Genomic DNA, 26,258 nt, shown 5'->3' with positions numbered 1-26,258 from the left:
GTGATTTTACAGATTGAATACTAATAATGTAGCTTTCATATGTGTGTGTATGAATAATGCCTTTGAATCATGGGACAGATCCATGAGTTCCATATAGATGGAGAGACTTTATACTGGTAAAATGCTTAATACACATACGGTTAAATATCGCTTTAGTTGCGCTCAGTGTTCAACCCCGCTTGCTTCGTCGTCACACGTGTTGTCTAAAAGCTTCCGCGGCCGCACTGGCGGCGCATGGCTGTTTTCTCGGTAGATGATTCCATATGTGTGTTATATTACACAGAGTATACAACGTAACGGAGGGAGATGTTGAGGAGCGAATGATGAATACAGGTCAACATTCGATTACTGATGTCTATTGCAACGGCTGTGGTACAAATTTAGGTATCTAGGTCCAGGATGTATACATGACATCTAGGCTGGAAGTATTATGAAGCTAACCATGATTCTCAACGTTACAAATGCGGCAAGGTTATATTAGAAAAGGTAGGTAGTGTTAGTAACTAGGCAAATAACTTACAGCATCTTCTGTTAGGTGCTGAAGATGATGACTCCGAGTCATCTGAAGACAGCAGTACTTCCGATATGGAGTAGTCAAGCGTGGCAGCAACATGCTGAATTTATTAATATCTATAGTACACTTATGAAACGTAGACCTTTGGGTCTCTACATAGGTTAGAAACAGAGAATATTTGTAAAAACCATTATCGGTATATATTAAAAGAAATTTCTGTAGCCACGCCAATTTACGTTTAACGCCCCGTTACAACTCATTGCACCAATGTTTAGATGCATGGTAAAAAAATAAATCATGGCCTATATCGGTATATGCTGGTCCCTATCAGGAAGGTGGTAGTAATCATTTTTATAATCCTTCCTGCGTAAGCGGTGATTGACATATATGGGAGGTGTTGTTTTACGATGTGGTACTATGGCTGGTGCCACGCCACCACCTTCGTCGAACACCTCTAACTGTGCTGCCTCATCTTCATCGTCGTCATACTGGAAGAAGTCGTTTGGGACATGAGCGAACTGCACCCCTGGAGCACGTTCTACGTGCCTGAGATTTTCAATAATCTTCATCTTAATGCGGTCAAGGTGCTCCGACGTGTTATAATTCGGCATATTCGTGGGTTGCAAATGCAAGTTGAAATCAGGAGCGTAGTAGTCGTAGTATTCGTTCAACGATATTTGCTCCGCCATTTCATTATGTTTGTCTAGTACCACACCGGTTTCATATGCCCAGCACCTCGCGACGTTACGAATTGTGTATCCACCTCCACCCAATACCAGCAGCGGTATATTCAAGCTTCGACAGAACGCAACGCACCCAGCATGGCCCTTGTTAGTAAGGTTGAATCGGCCTAACCGATCGCCCGTGAGACTGTCAGCTCCACACTGTAGCACTATAGCTCCCGGCTCATATACTTCAACACATTTACCCACAACTGTCCTAAACATGTCAACAAACGATTCATCATCCATACCATCATTCAGCGGAACGTTAACACTATAGTACTTCCCAGAAGCCACACCTACATCCGTAACATCACCGGTACCAGGGAAGAAGTTTCCAAATTTGTGGAAACTGACAGTCATCACACGATGGGTAACGTAGAACGCCTCTTCTACACCATCACCGTGATGTACATCAATATCAATATACATTACACGTGCATGATATTTCAATAACTCCAGTATAGCCAGTACAATATCGTTAAGATAACAGAAACCTGAAGCCTCGGATCGTTTTGCATGATGCAGTCCTCCAGACCAATTAATGGAAATATCAGCCTGTTGATTATTCAGACGGTGTGCTCCATCAATAGAAGCACCACTGCAGCTTTGTTGGAATACATATAACCCATCAAATACTGGACAGTCAGTAGCTTCACCTACGTTAAACCTCTTAAGCTGGTATGCAAAGTCGCGATAGTTATCTGGGCTTACTCCAGATAGAAATTGTAAATATTCATGGTCATGGAAAGCAAGTAATTCAGGTTCAACAGCCTTATGAGGTCTGAATACCTCCATATGTCTATACAAATCATAGCTGAGTACCAAAGCATGTGCCATACGAATACGCTGTGGCTTCATCGGATGACCAGGTCCATAGTAGTAGCTACCCACATCCGGGTCGTAAAAATAAGAAACTCTCTTCTCCATTGTACTTATTATTTGATTTACCCTTTGTTGCAACCTTCTTGGGCGTTATATGCCGTTATATTTTGAAATTCACGTATGCTGTGTGTAGGTACTTAAGACGCGTGTATATCCAACCATCCGTGACTCACAAATGTACATAAACCCAGTAGAATGCAGCAAGCCTATCCGATTTAATCAAAGAATGCCCAGTTTTTGCCTATACATCAAAAAGCGTCATTCGTTTCGGGCCATGCAGATTTGGAAGTATGTTTCCGGATATGGATTATTACACAACGTGATTGATTGATCTGCTTTGTATATTCATCAACACTTGGATCCTGCCCGTTTGGTTTTAATTGACGCTGTGTATACACTGGTGCCGATGTCTGTATAGATTGTGGCAGTGCGATGGGGACACATTGACGTATAGGCTTGTTTCTAATACTGCATCTATAGTCCTTCCATGTTACCAACTGTGTTGGTACGTTGTCTTTTTTTCATACAAAGTGTGTACTGCTGTGTAGCATTCTTCAGTCGACGCGTTGACGGTATGTATAGGATCCAAGGAAGTATTTTCATGATGCTGTGTATAATTTATCTAATTTTATATGCATTGTGTCTTTAATATATGTTTGGTATGGGTCACACTGATATTTAGTGGAATCATGCTATATTTATCGTGTTCATTTGTATATAGGATTCAGGGTATATAAAGCAGGTATACCGAAACTGGTTACAAGAAGCCATGCCGATTACAATTGGGATGTATCGCATGACAATGAGTTGTTTGGTGTCGCTGAATCACGAGGCGACGTCTCTGGTAATCGCAACAACCTTCGTAAACCGGGCATCCTAACTCATATGTCACCTGGAATCAGTACTGTACTGCCCATAGGTAAACGGATTGTTAACCGTATCGAACGTGTAATTCACGTTGAGATGTCCAGAATCGGTGCAAAGGAAGTTGAATTGCCAATGTTGCTATCAAGCGATACTATTAATGAACGGCGTAATGAATTCGGTAGGGAGTTGTTTTCGTTGACTGACAGAAACGGTAAACATTATGACTTGTGTCCAACATGTGAAGAACTAATTTGTAGGATGCTGGATAAAGCGTTATCCCCCTTGTCTAAACGGAATCTACCTATATATCTATACCAAATAGGGCGTAAATTTCGCGATGAGGCTAGACCATGCAACTCCAATATGCGATGTCGTGAATTTATAATGAAGGATGCATATAGTTTTCACAGTGACAAGGACTCCGCAGCTATGGATTATAACAAATTCAAGCAGGCTTACGAACGCATTTTCACTTTACTGGAGTTGTCTTTTGACACCGTGACTATTGGGGATACAGAACACGAATTCAGGGCAATGCTCCCAAATAAAAAAACACTTATGGAGATTGCACATATATTCCAGTTAGGCGATGCTATAACTACAGAAGCCGGATTGAAATATGAAGGTGAAGGTAGAATGAAGCACCCGGTGTACCTCAATTCATACGGCATCGGAATCCATAGACTCCTTCAGGCGGCAGCTTCACAACATGCTGACAGTGAAGGCATAAGGTTACCACAGATAATTGCGCCTTACGACGTTGCAGTTATCCCGTGCGACGAAAATTCAGAGCAAGCTTCAGCCGATATCTACACGCTGCTCTCCAAGCGAGGTATTGACACATTTCTTGATACTCGCAAAGCGCCTATAAACCAGCGTGTATCGGATATGATGAACATCGGCATCCCTCATATCGTATATGTATCGTCTGTATACACCGAAAAAGCAATGTCGTGCCCTAATGAAGATATAACGATGAAAATAATAGAAGGGTCAAAGAAATCCAATTATTACCATCAATATCAATCTCCAACCTATAGTCTTTTGCAAGATAAGGAAATACCGGATACAATCCAGCGGATAAATGTCGGATACTCCCATAGATCATTCCCAGGTGAGTACACAATACCTGTTTCCAAACTGTTGCAACTGCTTGCTGTAGCCAGGTAACACATCTAATATATGGTACACACAAAGTATAGATAATAGATACCACTTTATAAATACTGTGTGATACGCGATCACACCGTAATCATTGTCCAAAATCTTGGGTCAATAATACGCGTGGGATGTCTACACACAAACGGGGGTAATGACTAACGACGCTAGCAATAAACGATAACGATCTTTTATAAATATTATACAACACCATTCACCATATAACCCAGTGTTATTTGGTTCTGTTTGCTATATATATTATCCTGGGCAGTATAACTGTGGCCTCGGTTGGTTGCTATTAACAGTTACAGCCTGAAGTTCTACTTACTCAGCGTACACACGAGGCTCTTATTGCTCCTATAGAATCGATTTTATAAGATCTATTATTAAACAAGATGACGACCTGCCGGTGGGTCGATGTTGTGAGTAGCGATTCATGTAAGTGTTGCATTGATGTTGAAACACACTTTTAGGCGCTTCGTTCGGGCGAACGGCTCTACTACGTATGGAGCGTGCTAGCCGTATGGCAGGTCGTAATTCCGAAGATAAGTTGACCTCTGACGTTGATGACAGTGTCCTTATCAAGGATGACATAGCTGCTGATGCGTTGGCAATTGATGAGTCATTCATCGAGCGTGCTGGCCATGCAATGGCTAACGATGCACGTACCGGTGTTACAATGGATTTGGATCGTAAAATGAAAATAACATGTAACATTGATGATGCGCTCCTTGATCGTAAAATGGCAACTACTGATGATAGTGCGCTTTCCCCTGGACCTATCGGAAATAACAACGTTAACTTAGCATCGTCCGGTACGCTGGGTTCAAACCCAGTTGTGTCGTTCTCTGGGTTTCTTAACCTTGATAGTAACATAGGATCCAACAGCCTTTCACCACGTGAGAAGTCATCTAGTTCCGGCATTGACAGCAAGGGCCTAATTCACTCTAAAAGTGACGAAACAATGTCTAAGAGTAACGAGACTATTATTAAGTCATCGCCTAGGGGCGAAATCATTAAGCCTGCTTCGCATGACGGTGCTACTATATCAACTCCACGTGACAAGGTCAATGAGAAACCCACTGCCAAGGACCAATCTAAAAAAGAGCACCGCGAGAAGACACTAAAATTACACAAGGATGATCGTAATATGCTAGCATTCGAAGAAGATGATGACAAGTCACCTGAGAATACCAAGAGGCAGCATGTTGTTAACCAGGGTACCTCGGGGATATATCTCGACGAGCAAACTCAGAAACCGTTGAACCCACCGAAGAAACCCAATGTCCAAAGGGAGAAGGTAGACCAAAAGACGATATCGACGCTACTACTGAACCAGTTTAACCAGTGCGATGCCAAACCTAAGGTTAAGGACAGCCAGCACTCACGCATTTGCAGCCGCCTGAAAGATATTGCCATTGGAAAATCTACAAAGGTAGGTAACGGCTCACATGTTTACAATATACACAGGGTTATCAAAACTATATCAGAAAGGTGCCTATTGATCAGCGTACTAGTGAAGATCCTCAAACACCTAATCTCCGCGAAAACGTATCTGCTGCCAGGTTTCAAGTCATATATCGCAAATGGCGCACAGCGTTACACATGTATGACAATGTTTAACACACCATAATTTTTACACCTAACCATGGGGATGTATGCCTATCAGTGTCTATTTACCGGTCTTCTCGCCATATGTTGGCGCTTCGCTATGAGTGATATTGACCGTGACATAGAACAGCTTCGACGTGGTGAGTATTTGAGCGAGTTAGAAGTACGTCTACTATGCGAGAAAGCAAAGGAAGTCTTGCTGCAAGATTCTAATATCCAGCGTGTCGATGCACCAGTTACGGTATGTGTTATGCATAGTATACCCATGGAAACGCAATTGCGTGCTCTATAGAGTTTTGTTTAATCATTTGGATCCAATTTTGCAATTACCATCTGCCGCGCGCTATATGTGTATGTGTTTTTTTCTCGTTTATCTATACATATCATAGCTACTAAACGCTATTAATGCACTAGTAACATCTATGGATACATTTACGTGTCTATGTGTTGCTTTTTGTTTCTATGATATTCTATAAAGCGCCATTTTATTACCCATTTAGCGGTGACCACTAACTCGTTTCGTATAATTCATTTCTCTCTTTACATTAGTCACACAATCACGTTGATATCAGGTCTGTGGAGATATTCATGGCCAGTTTTACGATTTCAAGGAGCTTTTGGCAGTTGGAGATGATATTCCTAAAACTAATTACCTGTTCCTCGGTGACTTCGTTGACCGGGGATATTACTCAGTAGAGACATTTCTGCTATTACTATGTTTCAAAGTTAGGTACCCAGATCGCATAACACTTATTAGGGGTAACCATGAATCGCGCAATATTACCCAGGTTTATGGCTTCTATGACGAATGTATCAGGAAATATGGAAGTGTGAATGTCTGGAGCTATTGCACTGAAATATTTGATTATTTTGCTATCGGTGCTCTTATTGAAGGGCGTTTCTTTTGTGTTCATGGAGGGTTATCACCTTCGATATCATCCCTTGATGAAATACGCTATTTAGATAGAAAGCAGGAGGTACCTCATGAAGGTCCCATGTGTGACCTCATGTGGAGTGACCCAGAGGCCATGGATGGCTGGGGAGCTAGTCCTAGAGGTGCCGGTTTCCTATTTGGAGGGGATGTAGTACGTCAGTTCTGCCACCAAAATAAGGTTGACACCATTGCCAGGGCACACCAGCTGGTGATGGAAGGCTACAAGTGGTGGTTCAACAAATCCCTGGTAACAGTGTGGTCAGCACCGAACTACTGCTACAGGTGTGGCAACATCGCGAGTATAATGGAGTTGGATGAGAATTTGAATCCTACATTTAAAAAGTTTGATGCTGTAGCGCCGAATAAGCGGGCAGTTCCAGCCAAGAAGCCATTCCCGGAGTACTTCTTGTAGTTTGTCTAGATTGGGTTATATTGGAAAGAACTGTTAACCTCTACACTGTTCCTGGCGCCTCCAAATAGTAATCGCATTATTAATGACACCAACTTTAGATATGGAACAACTAGTTGTCCAATATAGCTCTGGCACATATAAACTACGATATAATTTCAATATTACGGCTTAATGTTGACGAATTCATATTCCTGACGGCCGCGGCAAAAACGTGCCAAACGCATATCGTCTATGCGTAGTGTTATCCTCTTGGCGTGATATGAACAAGCAGTTGATATTTCCAAAAGCCGTGTTATCTCGTCCTCAGTAGCTGCCTGCAGGGCCGATAAGGCCTCAACGGTGAATTTTACAGGTTCGGGACCGCGCCACCAATGTTGCGCTATCTCACGAACTACACGTGCAAACACTGCGCGCGGTATCAATAAATGGGTACTCTTCTGGTACGCCATAATCTCACGTTCTATGCGCGTAAGGCCATTTCGACGAATGGCGCGGCCACGGTTATCACGTGATTTGCCAAAATCGTAACCCTTAACGAACCTCACGTCACCGTCCTTATCCACATACATACGATCTGAGTTCTTGTGTAACATTCTATTCATACGATATCTAATAAGTGCCTCAACAGACTGTTGCTTTGTCATGTAGCCCATCTTAAAGGCATGGATAATCTGAGCCGGTGACAATACCTCCTTCGGTTTTTTCGTAGTCTTTGCCGGCAACAACGCCTTACGTGCCTCAGGTGCTGAATCGGCGGTATCATTATTCGCTGGTAGTGCCCGTAACTCTTTAGAACTACCTTGGTCACTAGAAGCAGCTTGACTAGTTTGACGTATGCTGCTAGACCTAACATTACTTGATATTTTCGCTTTCGCGACTGCAACTCTAGAGTCCATAGCCCGAGCTGTGGATGGCCGACTAGTATCATCGATGACACGGGATCTAGAGGGTGTAAAGCTTAGTCGTGAACTCGATGACACTGAATTGCCAGTTTGATCTATGTTCTGTACTACTGATTTGCGTGATGAACTTGATCCACGTGATGATACAGTTGTTCTACGGGTATCAGCATGTGTCGAAGGGATTCCAATGGGATCAGTGAAACCGATATATCCTGCTTCATCAGATATATTGATGCGATTCACGCTATCCATTGCATTAACTGGTGTTGCTGTCCTCCGCATAGGAGGGCTTTCAGGCTGTGATACATCTGGCATTAACTCCAGATCACGATCTCTGACACTGAGGTCTATAGGTTGGTTGACTACACTTGATCGAGGTAACCGCTCCTGGAAAGACGACGTTGAATCCTGGCTTAATGTAGTATCCTCAGGGGTCACACTGTGCCTAGATACTGGCTCCGATAATGAACTAGCAGAGTGTAATCCCGCTGAGAAACGACCAGACCTTGATACATTAGATAACCTAGCAGATGGAGGACTCATTGGAGTGTCATTACCAACAACAGAACTAGCCGCACTACGCGTCACAGACATAGCCCTAGAAGATATTGAGTGCATTGCGTCAGTAGTAATGACCTCATTACTTGACGACTGTAAAGAAACTGCTCCAGATGAAGAGTCCGATGATATCTCCAATACTTCAGTATCGAAAGGATGAGCCATAGGAGTTTCCATCATAGGTATCCTACTTTCGCCAACCGCCGATTCATTGAACTCATCTCCCTCATCAGGAGTAGTGTACCCATCCATATCTTCTGACGACATGGTGGACTACGTAATGGAAGACAATATTTATCCTAGTGATAATGTCAATTGAAAGACATCCTGCAATGGAATATATATATTCTTCAATTAAACTATAACCATTGTAAACACACAAGAGTATCAATAATAGAAGCTATATAGGTAAAGAGTAGAACTGATTGATAACATCCAAGAAACACGACTTACATATTGTGCGATAATCCTAATATGAAGTAGAAAATTGCAGTAAAATTCACCTCTCAACCTTCCAATGCTACTGGTAGGAGTATAGGTATCTACACATATGACTCAGAAGTCCACGTCAGCACTGCCTATCGAACTGAGATAATCTATGAACTGAATCAATAGAATATTAATGAATGAATTACCGGTGTAACAATCTTTCTCTTACGTGGATCCTAGGAGCTCAGTATTCAAAGCTCCGTCCCCATTTCCATGTGTAATATCTGGTATATCATAGTAGATAAACTGACAATTCAGCTACTTTTTTAAATTTTTAAAATATAAAAGATAACGCTGCGCCGATCTCTGGCGCTGTATAGCGTGTTGCGGTTTTCCGCAAGTCTATCTTTGCAGTACATTATATCACATATATTTAGTATATCACAATGGCATATCGCATTGGACGTGCCTTATCGCGACCGTTAAAGGCCTTTAATGGCTGTGTAACTAACAAATATGACATTATTTCGAAGCGGACGTATGTCCACTTCTCGCGCACTCAAACTCATGATTTTGAGCTACCAATTGATACTATGCCAAAGGATATTGACGCCCTGATGAAGAGTGATCCTAAAACAATGGATTACTTTGGTAGCTACTGGTATTGGAGAATCAGGGGTGAATCTAGTTTGATGGATCCCGAGTCACTGCCCAAAAAGTCATACAAACAACTTGCCGTTGATCTCGGTATGCAAGTTGTCAACGAGCCATCGGAGCATATGCTAGGGCTTTTAGAGCTTTACGAGTATCTAAAGAGCTCGTCATTCGTTGGTCCCTTCGGTACTATTAAAAACCCAGTACTAGTACCGAGCATTCTCACTGAGAGGTTAGTATTCATATATCTATGCATAGTTGAATATTGTGTTATACATTATGGGCGACTTAATTAAGTACTAGGAGTTTGTTCTTTGGTTTTGATTGTATTATTGTTTCAATCATGCATTGCTTAACATTGACTCCTTGTATTGTATATGTGTAAACTGCATTCAATTTGTATTGTAAATTTATTCAGGATTGTCGGATGTACTGGAGGCGCTGGGGAGCATGAACACCTTCCTCTGTGGTTCAGGTGCAGAGAAGGTTTCCTTTACCGCTGTGGTGAATGCGACCAGATATTCATGTTAGTAAGAGTGCTATATTCACTACCAGATGGTGAAGACCCCTTCCCTGTGGATCCTGATATTGACGATGTATTTAACAAGGATATTATAGCAAAGGGCCACTTTAAGTGGAATGCTGGAGATTACATAAGATGGCCTGTAGGAAACGCTACATACAAACAGCTGTTCCTCCAAGGTATGTGCATAGGTATCTATCTTAATATACTACAGGTAAATGGGGAAATCCAGTGCCAGAGATATCTGCCTCCATGTCGGACTCTTCTGACCCAGCACACCTTGACAAATTCAGGCCACAAAATTCGGTAGAAAAATAACCTTATTCAGTTACACATCAAACTAATGTCTCAAACCGTATGTTATGAAACTGCATTACTGTACTTTTTGCCACATGTGTGTCTCCCTTGGTTGACTGATGTGAATTTTCAGCTAGTTGAGGCATTTCCCCACACCCCTTATTCCGCGCTAGGAATATTGCTTATCTATGCATTCACAGTTAATGTTTTATCCCTAACTAACCCGCTTTGTATCCAAATAATACTTTGGTATCCGAAATGTCACTCTTCAACCACCTCCATCAGCAGAAGCCTGATGCCAACTTTGCAATGGCAGCGTTGGCTAAGGCTGATACACATCCTAATAAAGTGGATGTCACCATTGGTGCCTACAGAAACGAAGAAGGTCGTCCGCAGTTATTCCGGTAGGTCCTACAGACCAGAGAGTTACGCACTACAGGGCTGTACGTGAGGCTAAGAAGATAATGGCAAACGATATGAATGAAATGGAAGAATATTTACCATTAAAAGGACACCAGGGATTTGCGGATGCAGCTCGTGATTTGTTGTTTAAGGGTAATCAAGACAAGGAATCATACGACAAGTTTTGCCAACGTATTGTGGCCTTCCACAGCGGTTCAGCTACTAACGCCATCTACACATCACTATTATTAGTCAAGGAAATACTCCCTCATGCTGAGGTTAGTTGATTTCGCGATTTTTTTCATATTCCTTTATCCTGTTACCGAGCTTGCATGTGTATACACATTTGTGAAATGTATAATCAAACTGGGTTAACACATTGTCAAGTGGCGTTGGTGTTTGTCTAGGTTGCTTATATGCTTATTATCTGATGTGGAAATGTGTATTCCTTGTATATACATACTGTTATATTTCACTAATAACTTTAGATGGCTTATGCAAGCAATCCTGGATGGAGCAATTACGAGCGCCTCGTTACATGTGCGGGGCTTAAATACGGTGAATATACCTACTACACTTCCGTCGAGAGAGGTGTGGAATTTGATACTATTATGTCAGAGTTGAGGACTTACAAGCCCGGTTCTGTTGTGATTTTGCAAGGTTGCTGCCACAATCCCACCGGATTTGACCTCAATGAAATTCAATGGAGAGCAATCAGAGACTTAATGATTGAGAGAGAATTGATCCCACTCCTTGATATTGCATATCTTGGTTTGGGTACTGGTGACCCTTGGAATGATGGGTACGCCGCAAGAATATTTGCAGAAAAAGACATGGATGTCTTCATTGCACAGTCGTTTTCCAAAAACATGAGTTTGTACTCAGCTAGGATTGGAATAATGCACTGCGTAGGTTATGCATAACAATATTTACATCCCCTTACAGCTCTTTAAAAGCGATTTTATTCCAAAGCGAGAATTGCTTGTTAAAAACTTGGAACTAATTGGTAGGGGAAGATTCGGTGCTCCTACCAGACACGGGGCAGAAATTGCCTACCGTTTAATGACCGTACCTGATCTCAGGAAAATGTGGCTAGACGAGCTTACTGATGTAGCTCATAGACTAGAGCGACTTAGGAACCAGCTTCGTGATAGGATCGAAGCGAAGGGTATACCTGGAAAATGGAATCACTTGACCAAGCAGATCGGAATGTTTGCATACCTTGGAATCTCTGCCAAAGCTGTGGAGCGTATGCAAAAGGAGTTCCATATATACATGATGTCAGACGCCAGGGTCTCTGTTGCTGGTTTGAACGCTAACAACATTGACTACTTTGTCGATGCACTACACACTGTGCTTACTTCGTAATGCAGCTAAACAAAATATAACTAATGTCATATAAAAGTGTGCTCAAAAGGGAGCATTGGAATATACTAAAATCGCAGCTATGTGACGTCTTTAAACGACACACCCGCTCTACAGAAGCAACCTTAGACGCGTACGTTTGGCCTAGATTTGTTCAAAAGGAGCACCTTTGGGCCGAAGGACTAGTACCAGCACTTGTCACTCTACATGGATATCCAAGTAAGGTTTATATCAAGCGTGGTGATATCTTCTCACTGGCATTCGATGAGGAACATGGACACCTAAGTCACCTGTTCACAGGAAGGCTTTACAATCTAAAAATCGGAAATGATATTGAACGTTGTGTTATAACAGATGTAAAGTGTGATCCTATTGAAAAAGTACTGTATTTCGTGAAATTCGCTCGCCATGTGGAAGGTGAAATTAGCGAGGTGGATATACCGTGTTCGGTAGTTGGCTTGATGGCTTCACCCGCATACCTCAAAGGGTATCACGTTCAATTGATGATGCCCACTATAAAATGCGAGGTTGCTGGTAAGACTGTGCCACCACCATTTCAGATAGATGTTTCTAAATTGGATTATAGGGAACCCTATAATTCAATTGTGCTGAAAGATATACTGCATCTATTACCAAATGACCATAGTGTATTCTTCCACAGAAGTTATGACATAGAAACACAAGAGGTTGTTTGTACGTATCAAACAGGCTCTCTGCCAGAACAGCCTTTGCCACCAGATTACGTAGACCCCAACTTCATAAATAGAAGAGGCAATCGCATTCACTTAACATACAAGGGTTTCTATCCAAAACAATAACATATAATGCATCGTATATTCAATCTTTATTTTCTATGTTGATGTAGTGATAATTGTTTAAAATGAAGATTCAACCCGATAATACATTAGGTATATTGTAGTCCGATTTTATCGGAATATTTAGACAAAGATATAAACATTTCTGTGTTCAACACGTCAAACAGCGTCTAATATGTACATATAACACATAGAACTCTTTTCATATTAATGACAAGGCAACGAACTAATTAAGCACCACATTAGACAAATGCGACATGACGTAGTACATACCTAGTATAGAAAACCACATGTATAACTGAATATAAAAATGATTAGTAATGGTTGTTATAGTTGTTTTATAGCTTCTCGACAGTGCATTCAGCAATTGTCATTTTAGAACGGGTACTGCCACTTGGGGTACCTTCTGATTCCATTTCCTGCAATGTAGTCCAACCATCCATTAATCTACCAAACACAACATGTCTTCCATCTAACCATGGAGTTTGGACAGTGGTGATGAAGAATTGAGAACCGTTAGTGTTGGGTCCGGCGTTAGCCATGGAAAGTGCTCCGGGTGCACCATGCTTGATGTTAAAGTTTTCATCAGCAAACCTCTCACCATAGATGCTAACACTACCAGTACCATTGCCATTAACAATGTCACCTCCCTGTAAATATATGCGAATATCGTACGGTAAATAAAGGCAATAATATGAAGGCAAAACCACCGATGATATATAAGAAGGAAAATCATAAGGTCGGATCAAAATCACGACATATATAACTTGTGAATATTTATACAAACTATATAAATATATAGTTACAACACAAAATATATGTAATTTAATTCAGACTATAAGAAACTCTTATTAGATTATAAAACCTAACATGGACCATGGTTACCATGTATATTGAAAACATAATCGACATGAATGTTCATATATAATTTACAACAAAAAAGTTATACACTTCATTGACAAATACTAACCTGGATCATAAAATTTGGAATGATGCGGTGGAAGACAGAACCCTTGTAACTGTATATACGTCCGTTTACACTATGGCCTTCACACATTGACACGAAGTTAGCAACAGTTTTCGGTGTCTCATCACCATACAGGCCCAAAATCAATTGACCAATGTTTTCACCATTTTTGGCAATATTCATAGTCACCTTATGAGTAAACGTAAATTCAGATTCCGCAGCAACAATGCTGATGACCAAAGTGGCCGCAATAGTGAAGAAGTTTGTGACAGACTTCATTGTTAACAAGGGCCTAGTTATGAATGTGTTAGATGATAATGGCAGGTATACGCAAAAATATAGTAACAGTAAGAAAAATAATGTGTTGTCTCTGATATATGAGGAAGTTGCCTGACTAAGAAATTTCCTTGGATAGACATGTGATGTGTGTCATAACGATTCTGTATAATATCAACCTCAAGTCATGAGAACATAACATTAGGGCATTGATAACTAAAATTCTATTGTGTATTATCTTTTATTGATTAGATCATAAAAATATTTGTGATTCTATTCATATGTGTGTAATAGTAAAATTACAAGGTGTAAATAGTGGATTCCTCAAATAAAGGAGTTGCGGAAGCATTACGGAAGTTAGAAAGGTGCATAATTAGCATTTAATTCGTATTTCAATGTATATTATTCAGTGATTGCGATGTGTATTAAATTGATGTATATATTCACAGGGTGTAAAATGTGAGATACAAAATAATGTGATAATAAGTATATTGTAGTATTACGTGTACGTAACATACAATTTTGGGTGGTATAGATCGAATGTATTAACCATATTGGGGTTTATAATATCCATGGCCTCCCCATCTTCGTGGGTTTACTATTGAGTTAATAAGGCTCCTATAACACATATTATTTTATCATACACTCTGTACGTGATACAGCTACATTTTAATTACATTTTAAATAATTTTCACGTTCAAAATGACGGTTGGATTGAATCCTCAGTATAATCAGATCGGTCTGGAGTTTGTTCAAATGTACTACCGTCTGATGGAAACTGACAGGTAAGTAATAGCGCAGGGAGTTTAATATTTTTATAGGAAGAGTTTGGCAAACTTCTACAATGAACAGAGCATGATGACTTTTGAAAACGGCACTTTTTCCGGTCAGCAGCAGATCATGGAGAAGCTTCTCTCTAACCCTCATTCCAAGTATTCTATTTTAACATGCGATTGCCAACCTTCACCTAACAACGGTGTGATTGCGTTTACCATTGGTGATGTCTCTCTAGACAATAGTCCACCAATGAAGTTCGCTCATGCAGTCCAGCTATTTCCTAACGGCAACAGTTACTTTGTGCTCAACGACGTTTTCAGGTTGTGTATCGGTTGACTTATGAACAAAATAAGTAATAAGTCGTACGGTTGATAAATTTACTGAGAACAATGGTAATCAATTTGTGATAAACAAGTATGAGCTTCTATTACTTGCATATACACACCGGTAATACAATCCCTAGTGTGTAACAGTTACGATGGTGAACATTATACTACGTAGCGCGTATATATTGTTTAATATTCCATAGATATCATTAAAACCGTTAAAAGTTGGTAACAATAATGTATAAATAGCCTATGGGGAGGTACATTCTCCAGGTTGACCCTTATAGGATTCGCGTTGAATATCGACACATTGGAGTTAACATATATGCAATAACAAGATGATAATATGTTGATCTAGGGTGTATGGTATTCTGGTGTACTTGTTAATGGCATTAAACTGTAATGTCGCACATCTGCTACACACCTTAATAAAATAACATGAAATTAACTGTTGCAACGTTAGGTGCCGTTGTAGCACTTAGCGGTTCTATTGCCAATGGCAATCTTACAGCTCGTGAATCATTGAAGGCAGTAGACACTGCTGATCGTGTCGATGAGAAATTCGGTAAGTCTGTCTTGTTGTTTATATAAACATACACAGACGAGGTAGTTTTCGAGGTGTCAATGTCAATAAGTAAGTTTTGTTGATATCCAACCTAACTAATGTGTGCGTAGAAAATGCCGTGAATGATGCATTGTCCTTTTGTGCCAAGATTGGAACAATCATTTGGTTTTCTGACGCAGAAATCAAACAATCTACTAATCCAGCAGCATTGTTTGACATTGTGAAAACTAAATTTGGCGCAAGGGCTTTCGATCCTATTTTAGACAAGAATTTCAATACATTGCATCGTCTATCTGCACTTGCTCGTTTGTTATGCCAAGGCAAGATTTTGTTAATCGAGAACAATGTGCAGAATGAAACCAAGAATGTAACTGTCGTTACTGAATTGGATTCGAATTTTGTCACCAAGGACCAGCTTTCTAAATTAGACTCGTCCACTACAGAATTGTCCCTATTCCTTAACGAAGGTCAATGCCCCCTTGAAAGCGATTCTGAATCTATTGATTTGGGTAACGACCCAGAAGGTGACAAATTCCGAGACCTTGCATTTTCCGGCCTTGAAGTTGCTGATAACCCACCTGAGGACACTGCTAACGAGCCTTTGATAGAGCCTGAGAAAGCTCAGCCATTGACCGAGGAAGGCTCCACACAGAGTGAGTCAACGGACGAACCCACTACTGAATCCACAACCAAACCCGATGAAACTCCAGAAGCCGAAGGCAGTAGTGCTGAGTTCACTCTCCAGACTCCTGAGCAGGAGTCTAACTTCATGAATCGCATTGAACAGGTGGACGCTCAAGATCACCCTGGTGAAGATCTTAAGCCAATTAAGATCACTCTGAAGGCTCACGTAACCGATGCAGGTGACACCGAGCACCTGGACGTGGTGACATCAGCTACTGTACTTGTTACGGAAACCACTATCAACAATTGCCAGGAAGAGCATTTGTACAAGTGTATCGATGCAATTCGCCAAAAGCTGTTTGATCGTTATGAGGATGTGGTATCTAAAGATTTCATGAGAGGTAAATTCATCAGTTTGTTACAGTGCCTCATGCTCCGCAACGATGTATACGCCTCGAAGGTCAACACTGAAGCTGAAATTCCTGAAATAGATGTCTTCATCCCATCCTACACCACCAATATGGGTAACTTCCCTGAATGGAAAAAGATGTTCTGTAACCTGGAGTCTAATAACAAGCGCGTAACCATGGATATGTCTGCTGCTACAGAGCCGTTGCGTAAACGTGAAGATTCACAGATTGTAGCTCTTAGCCATGGGTATCCCGTTGACAAGTATGAGAAGGAATTCATTGAGGGACATCCAGATCTCCCTTTAGAAACCCCTGATGATAATAAAGTAAGTCGTAAAAGTGAGCCTGTCACAACCGATACTGACTCTACTCCCGAACAAAGGAAGAACGTCAAGCCTGAAAACCACCAAGATATGCAGCGTGTCTTATCTCAATATGAACTTGCCCTAAGTCAGGTTCCTAAGGAAATTCATGGTTATCAGTTGAATTTTAAGGATGTTGAGGAGTACCCTAATTTGCAGAAAATCTGGCGTTTGGGTCTGACTACAATGAATTTAATGAAGCCTGAAGATGAGCTCAAGGATTTCTTGGAAAAACATACGTTCACCTACGACCAGTTGAAGGAGTTATTCAATTTCGCATACGGTGTGATTGCCATTGAGCAGTATGAAGCTGCCAAGGCTTTCTACGATAGTGCTAATATCCCAAAGGAAGCCCTTGAAACGGGTTTAACTCGTGTGAAGAATTTATTTGTCTCCCATACAGGTACCAATATCACTATGTTACCTCCAGTGGTTAAGCAAACTGCCCATATGTGCCCAATCAAAGACATGATTATCTCGTTATCGACTGACGATTTAATCGATAGAATCCACGTTATGATCGGTACATGGCTGGACGGTTACCAGGGTGAGGAAACACCCGAAGGCAACTTCCAACTTGCCACATTGTGTTCCACTGCAGCTATACTGGTTCAGCAGTGGAGATATATGCAATTGTCACAAGGCTACCGCGAGGATGGTGATGCCTGGATTCTTTTGATGCAGTCATTCTCTCGTATGGGACAAAGTCCAAGTGAAACCCCTGAAGTCCGTGAGAAGTATAAGAGTTTTATTAACAGCAACGCTGCAAAGGTTTGCAGGAAGTACATGAACCAAGCTGGTATTATCGCTCACAGCCCTTACAAGGGCATTACTAGGAACATCGACCCGTTGTCCTTGACTGGTGCCGTCGGTAACGTGCTTGACCAGAATATGGAAGCTAGCCCTGCGGAAATTATCACAGCAATGCGCGATTACTTTACAATGGCGAACAAAAAGAACCGTGTGAGCAATGCTATGGCTGTATGCCTGTCCATGCAAATGCTTACCAGGATGAATAGCTGCCTTTCGGTGGACAACTCTAATGACTACTCATTGTACAAGTTAGCACTCTTCAGCAAAGACATGTCTGATGTCCTGGATGGTTTTACCTCGTCAAATGTACACATTGACGGTAACGACAGGGCTCAACTACCTTTTATCCAAATGGCATGTGACCGTCGCGACAGTGTGGTAGAGGAAACGTTTGAAAAATTGTTCAAGATGCTGTCCACCGAAGGCAATACCATACTAATAGAGACTCTCGACGCTCGCAACTACATTCACCCTGAGGTCGATGAAAACGGTATGATTGCTCAACTTCCCGGTAACAGCGAATGGGATGATAACGGATTCGTACCTCTTGAAGATGTGAAATCTCTGCAAAGCTCTGAGGAACCCGATAATGCTCTGGAACCTAACACTGAGAAAGCTGAATCTAAGCCTTCATTTCTTGAGCTTCATGGCCATAGCATTGATGATGTAATACCCAGCAATACTTCTCCCGAAATTGATAACATCAACAGACTTTTGCATGGAGATATGGATAACGCCAGTAGAAACCATCGTATGTCGATATATGATAAGATAATGAGCGGATACAATCCATATGGCATTGCTAACCCGGCTGATGTAAGGACTATTAACTTCGAGTTCCGCATGATTCCAAAGTTCGATGATGTTGACCTCAAGACTATGAGCGTACCACTCCTGTTCTTGAAGGATGAATCTGATTACTTGCGTAACCTTCATGTTCATGACTACCCTATCGTATTAATGCGCAAGCTTGAGGATCGCATGGACAAGATGCGCCTTGAAGTCCCTGTCCATGATATGTTCAACCATGCACGCGCAATCGCCAACCTTGAGAACAAGAAGGAAGTAACTCTATCACTAAACAAACACATGCTAGAGATGAACAAGCGTTTGAATGACTACAAGCAGCTGTTGAACATCATCAAAGACTTGCCACACGACGGTTACTACTTTGAACAGGCTGATGGTATGGAATTGCCAAGACATGACATTGGTAAAATAACCGCCGACGCTCTTGTCATGGGCTACACCGATCCTCACACTATTGTGATGCAAATCATTGACCCTGTTATGTTTGTAGACGATCCATCGTTGTTCGTGGGTTAATGGATTACATTTCAGATATAGGTTGATGCATAAGGTTAACGCACTCTCATTGTGTGGTGACATAAATATTGTCATTCTCTAGCATCAATGATGTTAATAGCAATGCGTATGACGACTGTGTCGTTATTTGGTACTGCATTGAAATTTGAATTACCGCCATCGCATGAGCGTTTTTACCGAAGCTGCCAGTGACCGCTTCAGCGTAATCACTATTATGAAGTATAATTATTAAGTATATGATTATGTTATATCTTTTATCGGGCATATAGCTGCAGTTTCATAATTTTCTTGCAGCATTGCTACTACCTGGCAGGCGTGCTTATACCTATCCTCTGCCGGTGCAACATTGCTAACCAGACTTTGAATATACTTTCTCACTGAGATTGATGTTGACATCATGTAGTGACTCAGTGACTTCACGTCACTGTTAGTATATAAAAGCTTTGTTGTTGCGCAGAAAGAGCATCTGCAATTAAAAGTAGGCTTCGTTAAATCAATTTCTTTAACGTTATTATCAACTGCATTAGATATTGTCTCTTCATTGTAATGCCAAATAATACGCGAAATAAACCTGAAGAATCTTGCTCTGTACTCCAAAGGCGATACGATGGTAGGCTCCTGGCCGATGGCTAGATTTGCCAACTTTTTTCCGATACTCTCAATCTGTTTGTCCCAAGTGTAAGGTCTGAGGAAATCGATGATTCCAAGGACCATAACACCTTCAGATGGACATATTTGTAACAGTATCGAATAATCGACTACTTCTAACATAGACAGAAATTCTAAGTCCCTTCGTAGATACTCAAAGATTCTGGCTACATCATCTTTTGCAAGCCTAATTGGACTGCCACGTGTATAATTCTTGAAATTGTAATCCAACATAACGATGTTAGTAAACCATTCCGTTTCGGAATCAAATGAACAGCACCTGGATCTTGTAGATCCTTCCGGAGGACGACATTCTGTAATAGAGCTATTTACACTCACACTTCGCTTAAAAGCCACTCCTTTCATATCAAACGTAAGTTTTCGTGAGCCGGTAGAATGGTCGACATACTGCATAATAAGCAATCGTGCAACAGAACCATTTCTTTTGTGTATCAATGAGACTAATCCATATGGTATACTCAATAGGGTTCCTCCGGTAAATATATGTTCAAAGAATCGCGGTGCCCTATCGATCAATAACTGGAACTCATGGCGATTTAGATGTTTAATCATGAATTTACCGTCACAAGAAACATACAGAGGAGCTCCACTTTTACCACCGGATGACCTTAGTTTAGATGTTCTGGACAGCGATCTTGCAAATGTAAGATCATCCGCGCAAAACAGATGTCTAAGATTATGAAATGCCTCCGGATGATGAAAAACCACAGTGTAGTTTGGATTAATACTCGACAGAGTTATCTCTGGGCACAAAAAATTAGCATTATGTATCCATAAATGAGTTTTGCGAAGAGTTGTGTCGGATAAAGTAGCGCCACTAAATTTTATACCTGTCTGGGTGATATGTTGAGTCGTTCGAGTATCGTAATGTCGATTCTCAATGTTATTCCATTCAGCGTTTCCTCGACCTCCGTATATAGGACAATTGACTTCAACTGCAGTTGGTATCTGTACTTGCCCATCGGTATCTTTACCATGAGTACCCATTGTATTTGCCGGAGATTCCAATCCCAAATCGTTTTGGTGGTTTCCCATGAATAACGATATCGACCTCTGAAATGTCCACCTCTTGCTACGATACATATGTAAGTACATATCAGGTTGTGATCCATAGGATCGTGCAACTCGACATGATCCTCGAGGAGTACCTGCAGTTTTCTCGATGTGATGTGGCTCGCCAGTTCTGGTTTTTACTCCGTAAGCACTACTTATTACCACACTACTGTGAGCAACAATAGCGTTTGTATCTAGCATCCTGATAATACTCTCCTCCAAATATTGGCAGGTCCACTCTATGTAAGCCTTCAACTGCTTATTAGTATCGATTATATTGTTCATTATACCCTTCACTATGTGATCCATAACTGGTGCTTTATAGTAGTCTTTTTCATGTGAACACCACTTGTAATTCCATAGGCGACTGTTACAAATTATGATTGGGGTACCGTAGGAAGGATATGTCACTGGGCACAAAATGCTATTAGTCGTTCTGTTACTTGCTTTATCCTTGTTTATTACAAAATACATTATTTGCCAATATGAAAGCAGACTGACAGTTGTCCTTCCTATGTCATTCTGTACCACGGATTCAAAGCAAAAGCGACTTTTATGTTTGTTCATATCACGATGTGTCCAATCATTATCTATTATAGCAGGCTCCGCACTGCTGCAAAATGAAAACAAATGAGAACTACGCTTCACGTATCGGAAAATCAGGAAGTTCAGCATAAGTCCACTTTTATGTGATGTGTTTCTGGCATTGAGCATGCGACGCTTAGGTAATTGCATCTCGAAATCCACATAAACATTGGAAAATCTCAAATAACAGTAGCGCCTATTCCTCGTATAGTCCAGCAGCCGTTTACCAAGTGTACACCAATTATGCTTGATAGGACGCACGAAGTTGCTGACACATTCCTCCATATACTCTTGTGACATCAGTGCAGCTGATATTAAGCTACCAATATCACGGCGCAACAGCGGTAGCATTCCATAACGTACTGCCACAACAGATTCAGAAAGCTTAGGGCAACCATCATGCATTCGAGATAGTAGCTGTGCAACACTATCTACAGATCGACCTTGCATTATGAGTCTAAATGAACCTATCGTAGAAGAATTCCAAATACGACGCAGCGTTTCAGTTATAGTCAATAAATCGTCTTTCTGTTGGTCAGTATCTATTTCCCTAGAAAACGATCGGCTAATAGATGGATACAGTACTTCGGAATCGTGCGTTTGAGAATTGTGATGCCTGGTATTAACGGCAAATATTAATCCCCAAACAACATAGTACTTATGTTGTCCTAAAGGCAAAATATTGTCAAGTGAAACGGTGTTCTCTGGGATATATCCGTTTACTTCATTCACAGCATCCATTGATTCACTGGTTCGGTAGGATATATTGTGTCTGCTACGTTCAATATTAGAGTCCATAGGATGAGAATATTTTCTAGCACTTGACATCTGAGCATCCATCAAGGATGGGTTCAATTCGATATTCGCGTCATCTATAAAGATATTTGAATCCAGGAGGCGTGATTTGTTGTATGGATAACATACAGGCGACTTCATTACATCGCCTATTATCTGCCGGCATAAGGAGGTTAAAGAAACTACGAAGGACCTCACTGTGGTGTATATATCCATCGAGTCAGGACTTGACCAGAAGACGCCAAAGATTAAATGCGCCACAACTTGTATGTAACACAACCTGATGTTATCGAGAGTACGTTCGACGATATCATTAATAGTATCCACTGGATTCCGCATATCATTGCTATTAAGATCCTTAGTATTTTCTCTATTCAATGTCAGCACCATTGAGGGACTTCTCGCACCACTAAATGACTTTGAGGCAGCAGAGAATGCCCATGTGGCAATCGAAAACGCAGGACTATTTGACACATCCTTAACAGCAGAATGATGAGAAGATGTTGTTACATCTTCTAATGATGTACTATTTACATCGTTGGGCACATCCAGCAATGCCATGTTACCACGCAGGTTCTCAATCATCGACTTTAGATTTACTCCAATTGATCTCACAGTAGCAGTTATTGTGTATATCCAGTTTACCACTTCTAATTCAGCAATACTGTTAAATTTATCCATATGGCACTTGTGGCAAAATGAATAACCATAACCTTTACCAATTGAATTTGACAGTTGGTCCCTGAGTCTCGGACAAATGGACTGTCCTATAGAGTTTCTATCTTTCCAAAGTGTGTCTAAATCTGAGATAGACTCCACCTTGAATGGTGTAGCCCATTGGTTCCTTGAGTCCAACAATAAGTTTTTGTAGGTAGCACCAACCTCACACCTACATGGAAGAGCATGTTGGATATCATCTACGGATATCAATTGTTGAAACCTAGTTTCCACAATGTCACACAACGTGCTGAAGAGATGTTTAACGGCTAAATCCAACGATGGTGTCAAATTTCTAACGTTCAGAAGATCCAACTCATGTTCATAAATGCTACATTGGGTATCGCTCAATTCATCAGTTATTAATACCGACTGATTATCAGTATCTATGGTATCGCATGTATTCAATATGGTTTGATGTAGCTTCCTTAATTTTTCACCGCAACGAATAAGTCTCTGATCTGTACGAGTAGCTCCTGCTTGACCCAAGGAGAGATTCCCAAGGTTAGCATTGAGCAGGTTTATATCCAACCAAGCCCCAACCTTATAGTTTTGTACCTCTTGTACGTGTAAACATATTGTTACTTTATCCGCCTGAATCCTAAAAGAATGTGACCCAAATAGGGGATGCCCACATCCGGCAGTATAGACGCCATTGTGCAAAAGTAAATAGACGAAATTCCCAAACGTAATATGCGGTACATCGACTGTTGCTTCGTCATTACATTCTTTACAGCGTGAAGATAGATGCATTCTTGTGCTTGAGTAATTCCTTTTACGTGTTACCACCATAGAAAGCCGTTTATGTAATTCGCCCTCCATTGGTTCGACCGTTTCCAGGTGTAATGTATGGTTACTCATCTGCTCATTACATTGCTCAGATGTTATGCAAACGTCTTGATCTAGCGTAGAAGTGTACCATCCAACGAAATCATTGAGAAACATACCCCTTGCGTAAGATCCGACTGGAAGTGCCTTCAATACAACTGAACCGCACATTTCATTAGATCGGGTGGAGTATTCATAGTATTTAATGACAGCATGCGTTGCCATATGCTGTATATCACAAATCTGTGGAGCACCACTGCAGTTCGATGTAGTACCTAACAGATAATCAGACACCCAGTTTGAGAAGTGGATATAAAATGGAGCCTTTTGTGGAATCATGTCTATGTGATCTATATCCCTTCCTTTAATCAATGAAAATAATCGTTCGATCCTCAGAAGGCGTGAACATGTAGGATGGCGTGTTAATGTGACATGTTCATTCATACACTGCTCATTGATCTCTACAGTACTGTTCAACGGAGTGATTATCTCATTGGCACAACTCGGTGTGTTCCCGGTATAATTGTGATCAAGATATATAGCAGACCGTCGTAATAGTGATGTTGAGTTCTTCTTCAGTAAATTGAGTGCGGTATTAAGGTTAATACCCCCTCCAAGGATTTTAACAAACTGTAACTCATCGAATAGCAGCTGTATCCGCCAAAGTGCAATTTGCATCAAATCACGTATTGATGCATATCGCCCGCTAAGTAACCTTAATCTAGAGTAGATTACGGTACATCCGTGAAAACATGGACCCACACGTATAGCACCAATGGCAAATCCACATTGTTCAATGTACTGGAAGCTACCGATATAGGCGATATACTGACTTAGAACAACATCATGGGCAATCCTAGGCAAAACAGGCGCACCAATAGCCAAAGAGAGCTGTGTAATTTCTTCTCGTGAGACATTACATAAACAGCAAATGCCTCGTAAATGCAATTTTTCAGCCACCTCCAAACTGAGATTACCGGTGCATATAACGAGTTTCACGGAAGTATTACAGAGTTGTTCCACATAGTAGTCAACATAACTATGATTTGTGCGAACATCGGAAATATCTTCATAGGTATTACTATTTATGGTGTCGCTAAACGATAAAAATTGATGCGTCAATAATACGGTAAGCCTATCAAGCTGCTTATACATCCTTGGATGCGCAAGCCGACCCTGTATACACAATCCATTGAATAACGATATACCTTTGAGGGTATCCAATTTTAATAAACTATGTAATTTATAGGGCAGCGGTAAAATCTTGACGGTATCAATGATATCTCGTGTACCATGTTTTTGTTTAGCACGAAAACCATAACGAAGCAAAAGATTTCCGATGTAATCTGCTACGTCATCCGAAAGGCGAAGTGCAGTGTTATCATTATAGATATGATGCCGGATGTATTTGGATACCAGATCCAGGAGCTCGCTGTGCCAAAAGTCATCTTCCTGGAATATACCCTCATACCATGGAGAATCCGACGATTGCGTATCATTGCGATACGTAGTGTCATCTTTATAGCTCCATTCTCTTGATGATTTACTACAAGGTTTTACAACCTTTGTCTTATTGATCATTATAAATCACAGAACATAGTAACCCAGAAAGCAAATATTATAATGACCATGGCATGAAGAAATCGGTGTTATTCACAGCAATAAAGAATATATATTGGACACCTCCACATAAAGTAGTTCCATATTACAGATTCCATACTCATCTAATTATAACATTATTCCAAATGCTTCACTATGTATTCTCGTTATAGTTCGCTGCCTTTATGAGTTATATTTCGATTAATGATTGCTACAGTGCAATATACCGACAGTGTGACATGATCAACCATTATCCAGAATAATCCCTGAAGGCATATTTCATTACTCAGAAATTAAAAAATATTTCCTCCTATGTCTACAGGATCAGTGGTTGAGTGTCTTATAATATATGCCAATGAATAGAATAGTGTATCTTATAAAATATGATTTTCAGTGGTTCTAGAAGATATTTGTATCAATATTTCAACATTATATCATATGAGGTATACTCTAACGTGTTATTATATGAATATAAAACAGTATTAATTGAATTCAGATACTTGAATGCTTATATATTC

General features: G+C 40.7%; 13 protein-coding genes across 13 annotated transcripts; 9 read left to right on the top strand and 4 right to left on the bottom strand.

The window, feature by feature from the left end:
- The first annotated feature begins 28 nt into the window (after nucleotides 1–28).
- BBOV_III011030 (Yippee zinc-binding/DNA-binding /Mis18 centromere assembly family protein) lies at nucleotides 29–606 on the top strand. The gene is made up of 5 exons (XM_051767273.1): nucleotides 29–116; nucleotides 157–249; nucleotides 284–384; nucleotides 419–486; nucleotides 523–606. The coding sequence occupies exons 1-5, from the start codon at nucleotides 70–72 to the stop codon at nucleotides 592–594; spliced, it is 381 nt and encodes a 126-aa protein (XP_051623556.1). The 5' UTR covers nucleotides 29–69; the 3' UTR covers nucleotides 595–606.
- Nucleotides 607–739: 133 nt separating this feature from the next.
- Nucleotides 740–2,517, bottom strand: BBOV_III011020 (histone deacetylase family protein). The gene has a single exon (XM_001612172.2). It carries the CDS (start codon nucleotides 2,164–2,166, stop codon nucleotides 817–819), a length of 1,350 nt encoding a protein of 449 aa, XP_001612222.1. The 5' UTR covers nucleotides 2,167–2,517; the 3' UTR covers nucleotides 740–816.
- Nucleotides 2,518–2,593: 76 nt separating this feature from the next.
- On the top strand, nucleotides 2,594–4,183 carry BBOV_III011010 (tRNA synthetase class II core domain containing protein). The gene is made up of 2 exons (XM_051767724.1): nucleotides 2,594–2,693; nucleotides 2,843–4,183. Exons 1-2 carry the CDS (start codon nucleotides 2,609–2,611, stop codon nucleotides 4,156–4,158), a joined length of 1,401 nt encoding a protein of 466 aa, XP_051623555.1. The 5' UTR covers nucleotides 2,594–2,608; the 3' UTR covers nucleotides 4,159–4,183.
- Nucleotides 4,184–4,531: 348 nt separating this feature from the next.
- On the top strand, nucleotides 4,532–5,791 carry BBOV_III011000 (histone RNA hairpin-binding family protein). Its single transcript, XM_001612170.2, has 3 exons — nucleotides 4,532–4,584; nucleotides 4,620–5,581; nucleotides 5,617–5,791. The coding sequence occupies exons 1-3, from the start codon at nucleotides 4,542–4,544 to the stop codon at nucleotides 5,767–5,769; spliced, it is 1,158 nt and encodes a 385-aa protein (XP_001612220.2). The 5' UTR covers nucleotides 4,532–4,541; the 3' UTR covers nucleotides 5,770–5,791.
- Nucleotides 5,792–5,813: 22 nt separating this feature from the next.
- On the top strand, nucleotides 5,814–7,228 carry BBOV_III010990 (Serine/threonine-protein phosphatase family protein). Its single transcript, XM_001612169.2, has 2 exons — nucleotides 5,814–5,998; nucleotides 6,330–7,228. The coding sequence occupies exons 1-2, from the start codon at nucleotides 5,858–5,860 to the stop codon at nucleotides 7,101–7,103; spliced, it is 915 nt and encodes a 304-aa protein (XP_001612219.2). The 5' UTR covers nucleotides 5,814–5,857; the 3' UTR covers nucleotides 7,104–7,228.
- Nucleotides 7,225–9,113, bottom strand: BBOV_III010980 (core histone H2A/H2B/H3/H4 family protein). The gene is made up of 2 exons (XM_001612168.2): nucleotides 9,017–9,113; nucleotides 7,225–8,890 (listed from the first exon to the last, which is right to left on the bottom strand). The coding sequence occupies exon 2, from the start codon at nucleotides 8,828–8,830 to the stop codon at nucleotides 7,265–7,267; it is 1,566 nt and encodes a 521-aa protein (XP_001612218.1). The 5' UTR covers nucleotides 8,831–8,890; nucleotides 9,017–9,113; the 3' UTR covers nucleotides 7,225–7,264.
- A 195-nt stretch (nucleotides 9,114–9,308) lies between these two features.
- On the top strand, nucleotides 9,309–10,557 carry BBOV_III010970 (putative cytochrome c oxidase subunit Vb). Its single transcript, XM_001612167.2, has 3 exons — nucleotides 9,309–9,878; nucleotides 10,065–10,348; nucleotides 10,384–10,557. Exons 1-3 carry the CDS (start codon nucleotides 9,439–9,441, stop codon nucleotides 10,485–10,487), a joined length of 828 nt encoding a protein of 275 aa, XP_001612217.1. The 5' UTR covers nucleotides 9,309–9,438; the 3' UTR covers nucleotides 10,488–10,557.
- A 130-nt stretch (nucleotides 10,558–10,687) lies between these two features.
- On the top strand, nucleotides 10,688–12,306 carry BBOV_III010960 (aminotransferase classes I and II family protein). Its single transcript, XM_001612166.2, has 4 exons — nucleotides 10,688–10,870; nucleotides 10,906–11,146; nucleotides 11,357–11,776; nucleotides 11,814–12,306. The coding sequence occupies exons 1-4, from the start codon at nucleotides 10,725–10,727 to the stop codon at nucleotides 12,234–12,236; spliced, it is 1,230 nt and encodes a 409-aa protein (XP_001612216.1). The 5' UTR covers nucleotides 10,688–10,724; the 3' UTR covers nucleotides 12,237–12,306.
- Nucleotides 12,220–13,101, top strand: BBOV_III010950 (large subunit ribosomal protein L25). Its single transcript, XM_001612165.2, has one exon. It carries the CDS (start codon nucleotides 12,260–12,262, stop codon nucleotides 13,049–13,051), a length of 792 nt encoding a protein of 263 aa, XP_001612215.1. The 5' UTR covers nucleotides 12,220–12,259; the 3' UTR covers nucleotides 13,052–13,101.
- A 235-nt stretch (nucleotides 13,102–13,336) lies between these two features.
- On the bottom strand, nucleotides 13,337–14,406 carry BBOV_III010940 (peptidyl-prolyl isomerase cyclophilin family protein). Its single transcript, XM_001612164.2, has 2 exons — nucleotides 14,019–14,406; nucleotides 13,337–13,698 (listed from the first exon to the last, which is right to left on the bottom strand). The coding sequence occupies exons 1-2, from the start codon at nucleotides 14,292–14,294 to the stop codon at nucleotides 13,387–13,389; spliced, it is 588 nt and encodes a 195-aa protein (XP_001612214.1). The 5' UTR covers nucleotides 14,295–14,406; the 3' UTR covers nucleotides 13,337–13,386.
- A 576-nt stretch (nucleotides 14,407–14,982) lies between these two features.
- Nucleotides 14,983–15,481, top strand: BBOV_III010930 (Nuclear transport factor 2 family protein). The gene is made up of 2 exons (XM_001612163.1): nucleotides 14,983–15,076; nucleotides 15,113–15,481. The coding sequence occupies exons 1-2, from the start codon at nucleotides 14,994–14,996 to the stop codon at nucleotides 15,402–15,404; spliced, it is 375 nt and encodes a 124-aa protein (XP_001612213.1). The 5' UTR covers nucleotides 14,983–14,993; the 3' UTR covers nucleotides 15,405–15,481.
- A 258-nt stretch (nucleotides 15,482–15,739) lies between these two features.
- On the top strand, nucleotides 15,740–19,731 carry BBOV_III010920 (uncharacterized protein). The gene is made up of 3 exons (XM_001612162.1): nucleotides 15,740–15,959; nucleotides 15,996–16,028; nucleotides 16,070–19,731. The coding sequence occupies exons 1-3, from the start codon at nucleotides 15,833–15,835 to the stop codon at nucleotides 19,492–19,494; spliced, it is 3,585 nt and encodes a 1,194-aa protein (XP_001612212.1). The 5' UTR covers nucleotides 15,740–15,832; the 3' UTR covers nucleotides 19,495–19,731.
- Nucleotides 19,695–25,752, bottom strand: BBOV_III010910 (phosphatidylinositol-4-phosphate 5-kinase family protein). Its single transcript, XM_001612161.2, has one exon. It carries the CDS (start codon nucleotides 25,720–25,722, stop codon nucleotides 19,735–19,737), a length of 5,988 nt encoding a protein of 1,995 aa, XP_001612211.1. The 5' UTR covers nucleotides 25,723–25,752; the 3' UTR covers nucleotides 19,695–19,734.
- Between the last annotated feature and the right edge of the window lie 506 nt (nucleotides 25,753–26,258).

The sequence above is a fragment of the Babesia bovis genome, chromosome 3, assembly GCF_000165395.2.
Source record: "Babesia bovis T2Bo chromosome 3, whole genome shotgun sequence".
Taxonomy (NCBI): Eukaryota; Apicomplexa; class Aconoidasida; order Piroplasmida; family Babesiidae; genus Babesia; species Babesia bovis.
The sequence above is the reverse complement of the archived record's forward strand: the minus strand, read 5'-3'. Positions and strand labels throughout refer to the sequence as shown.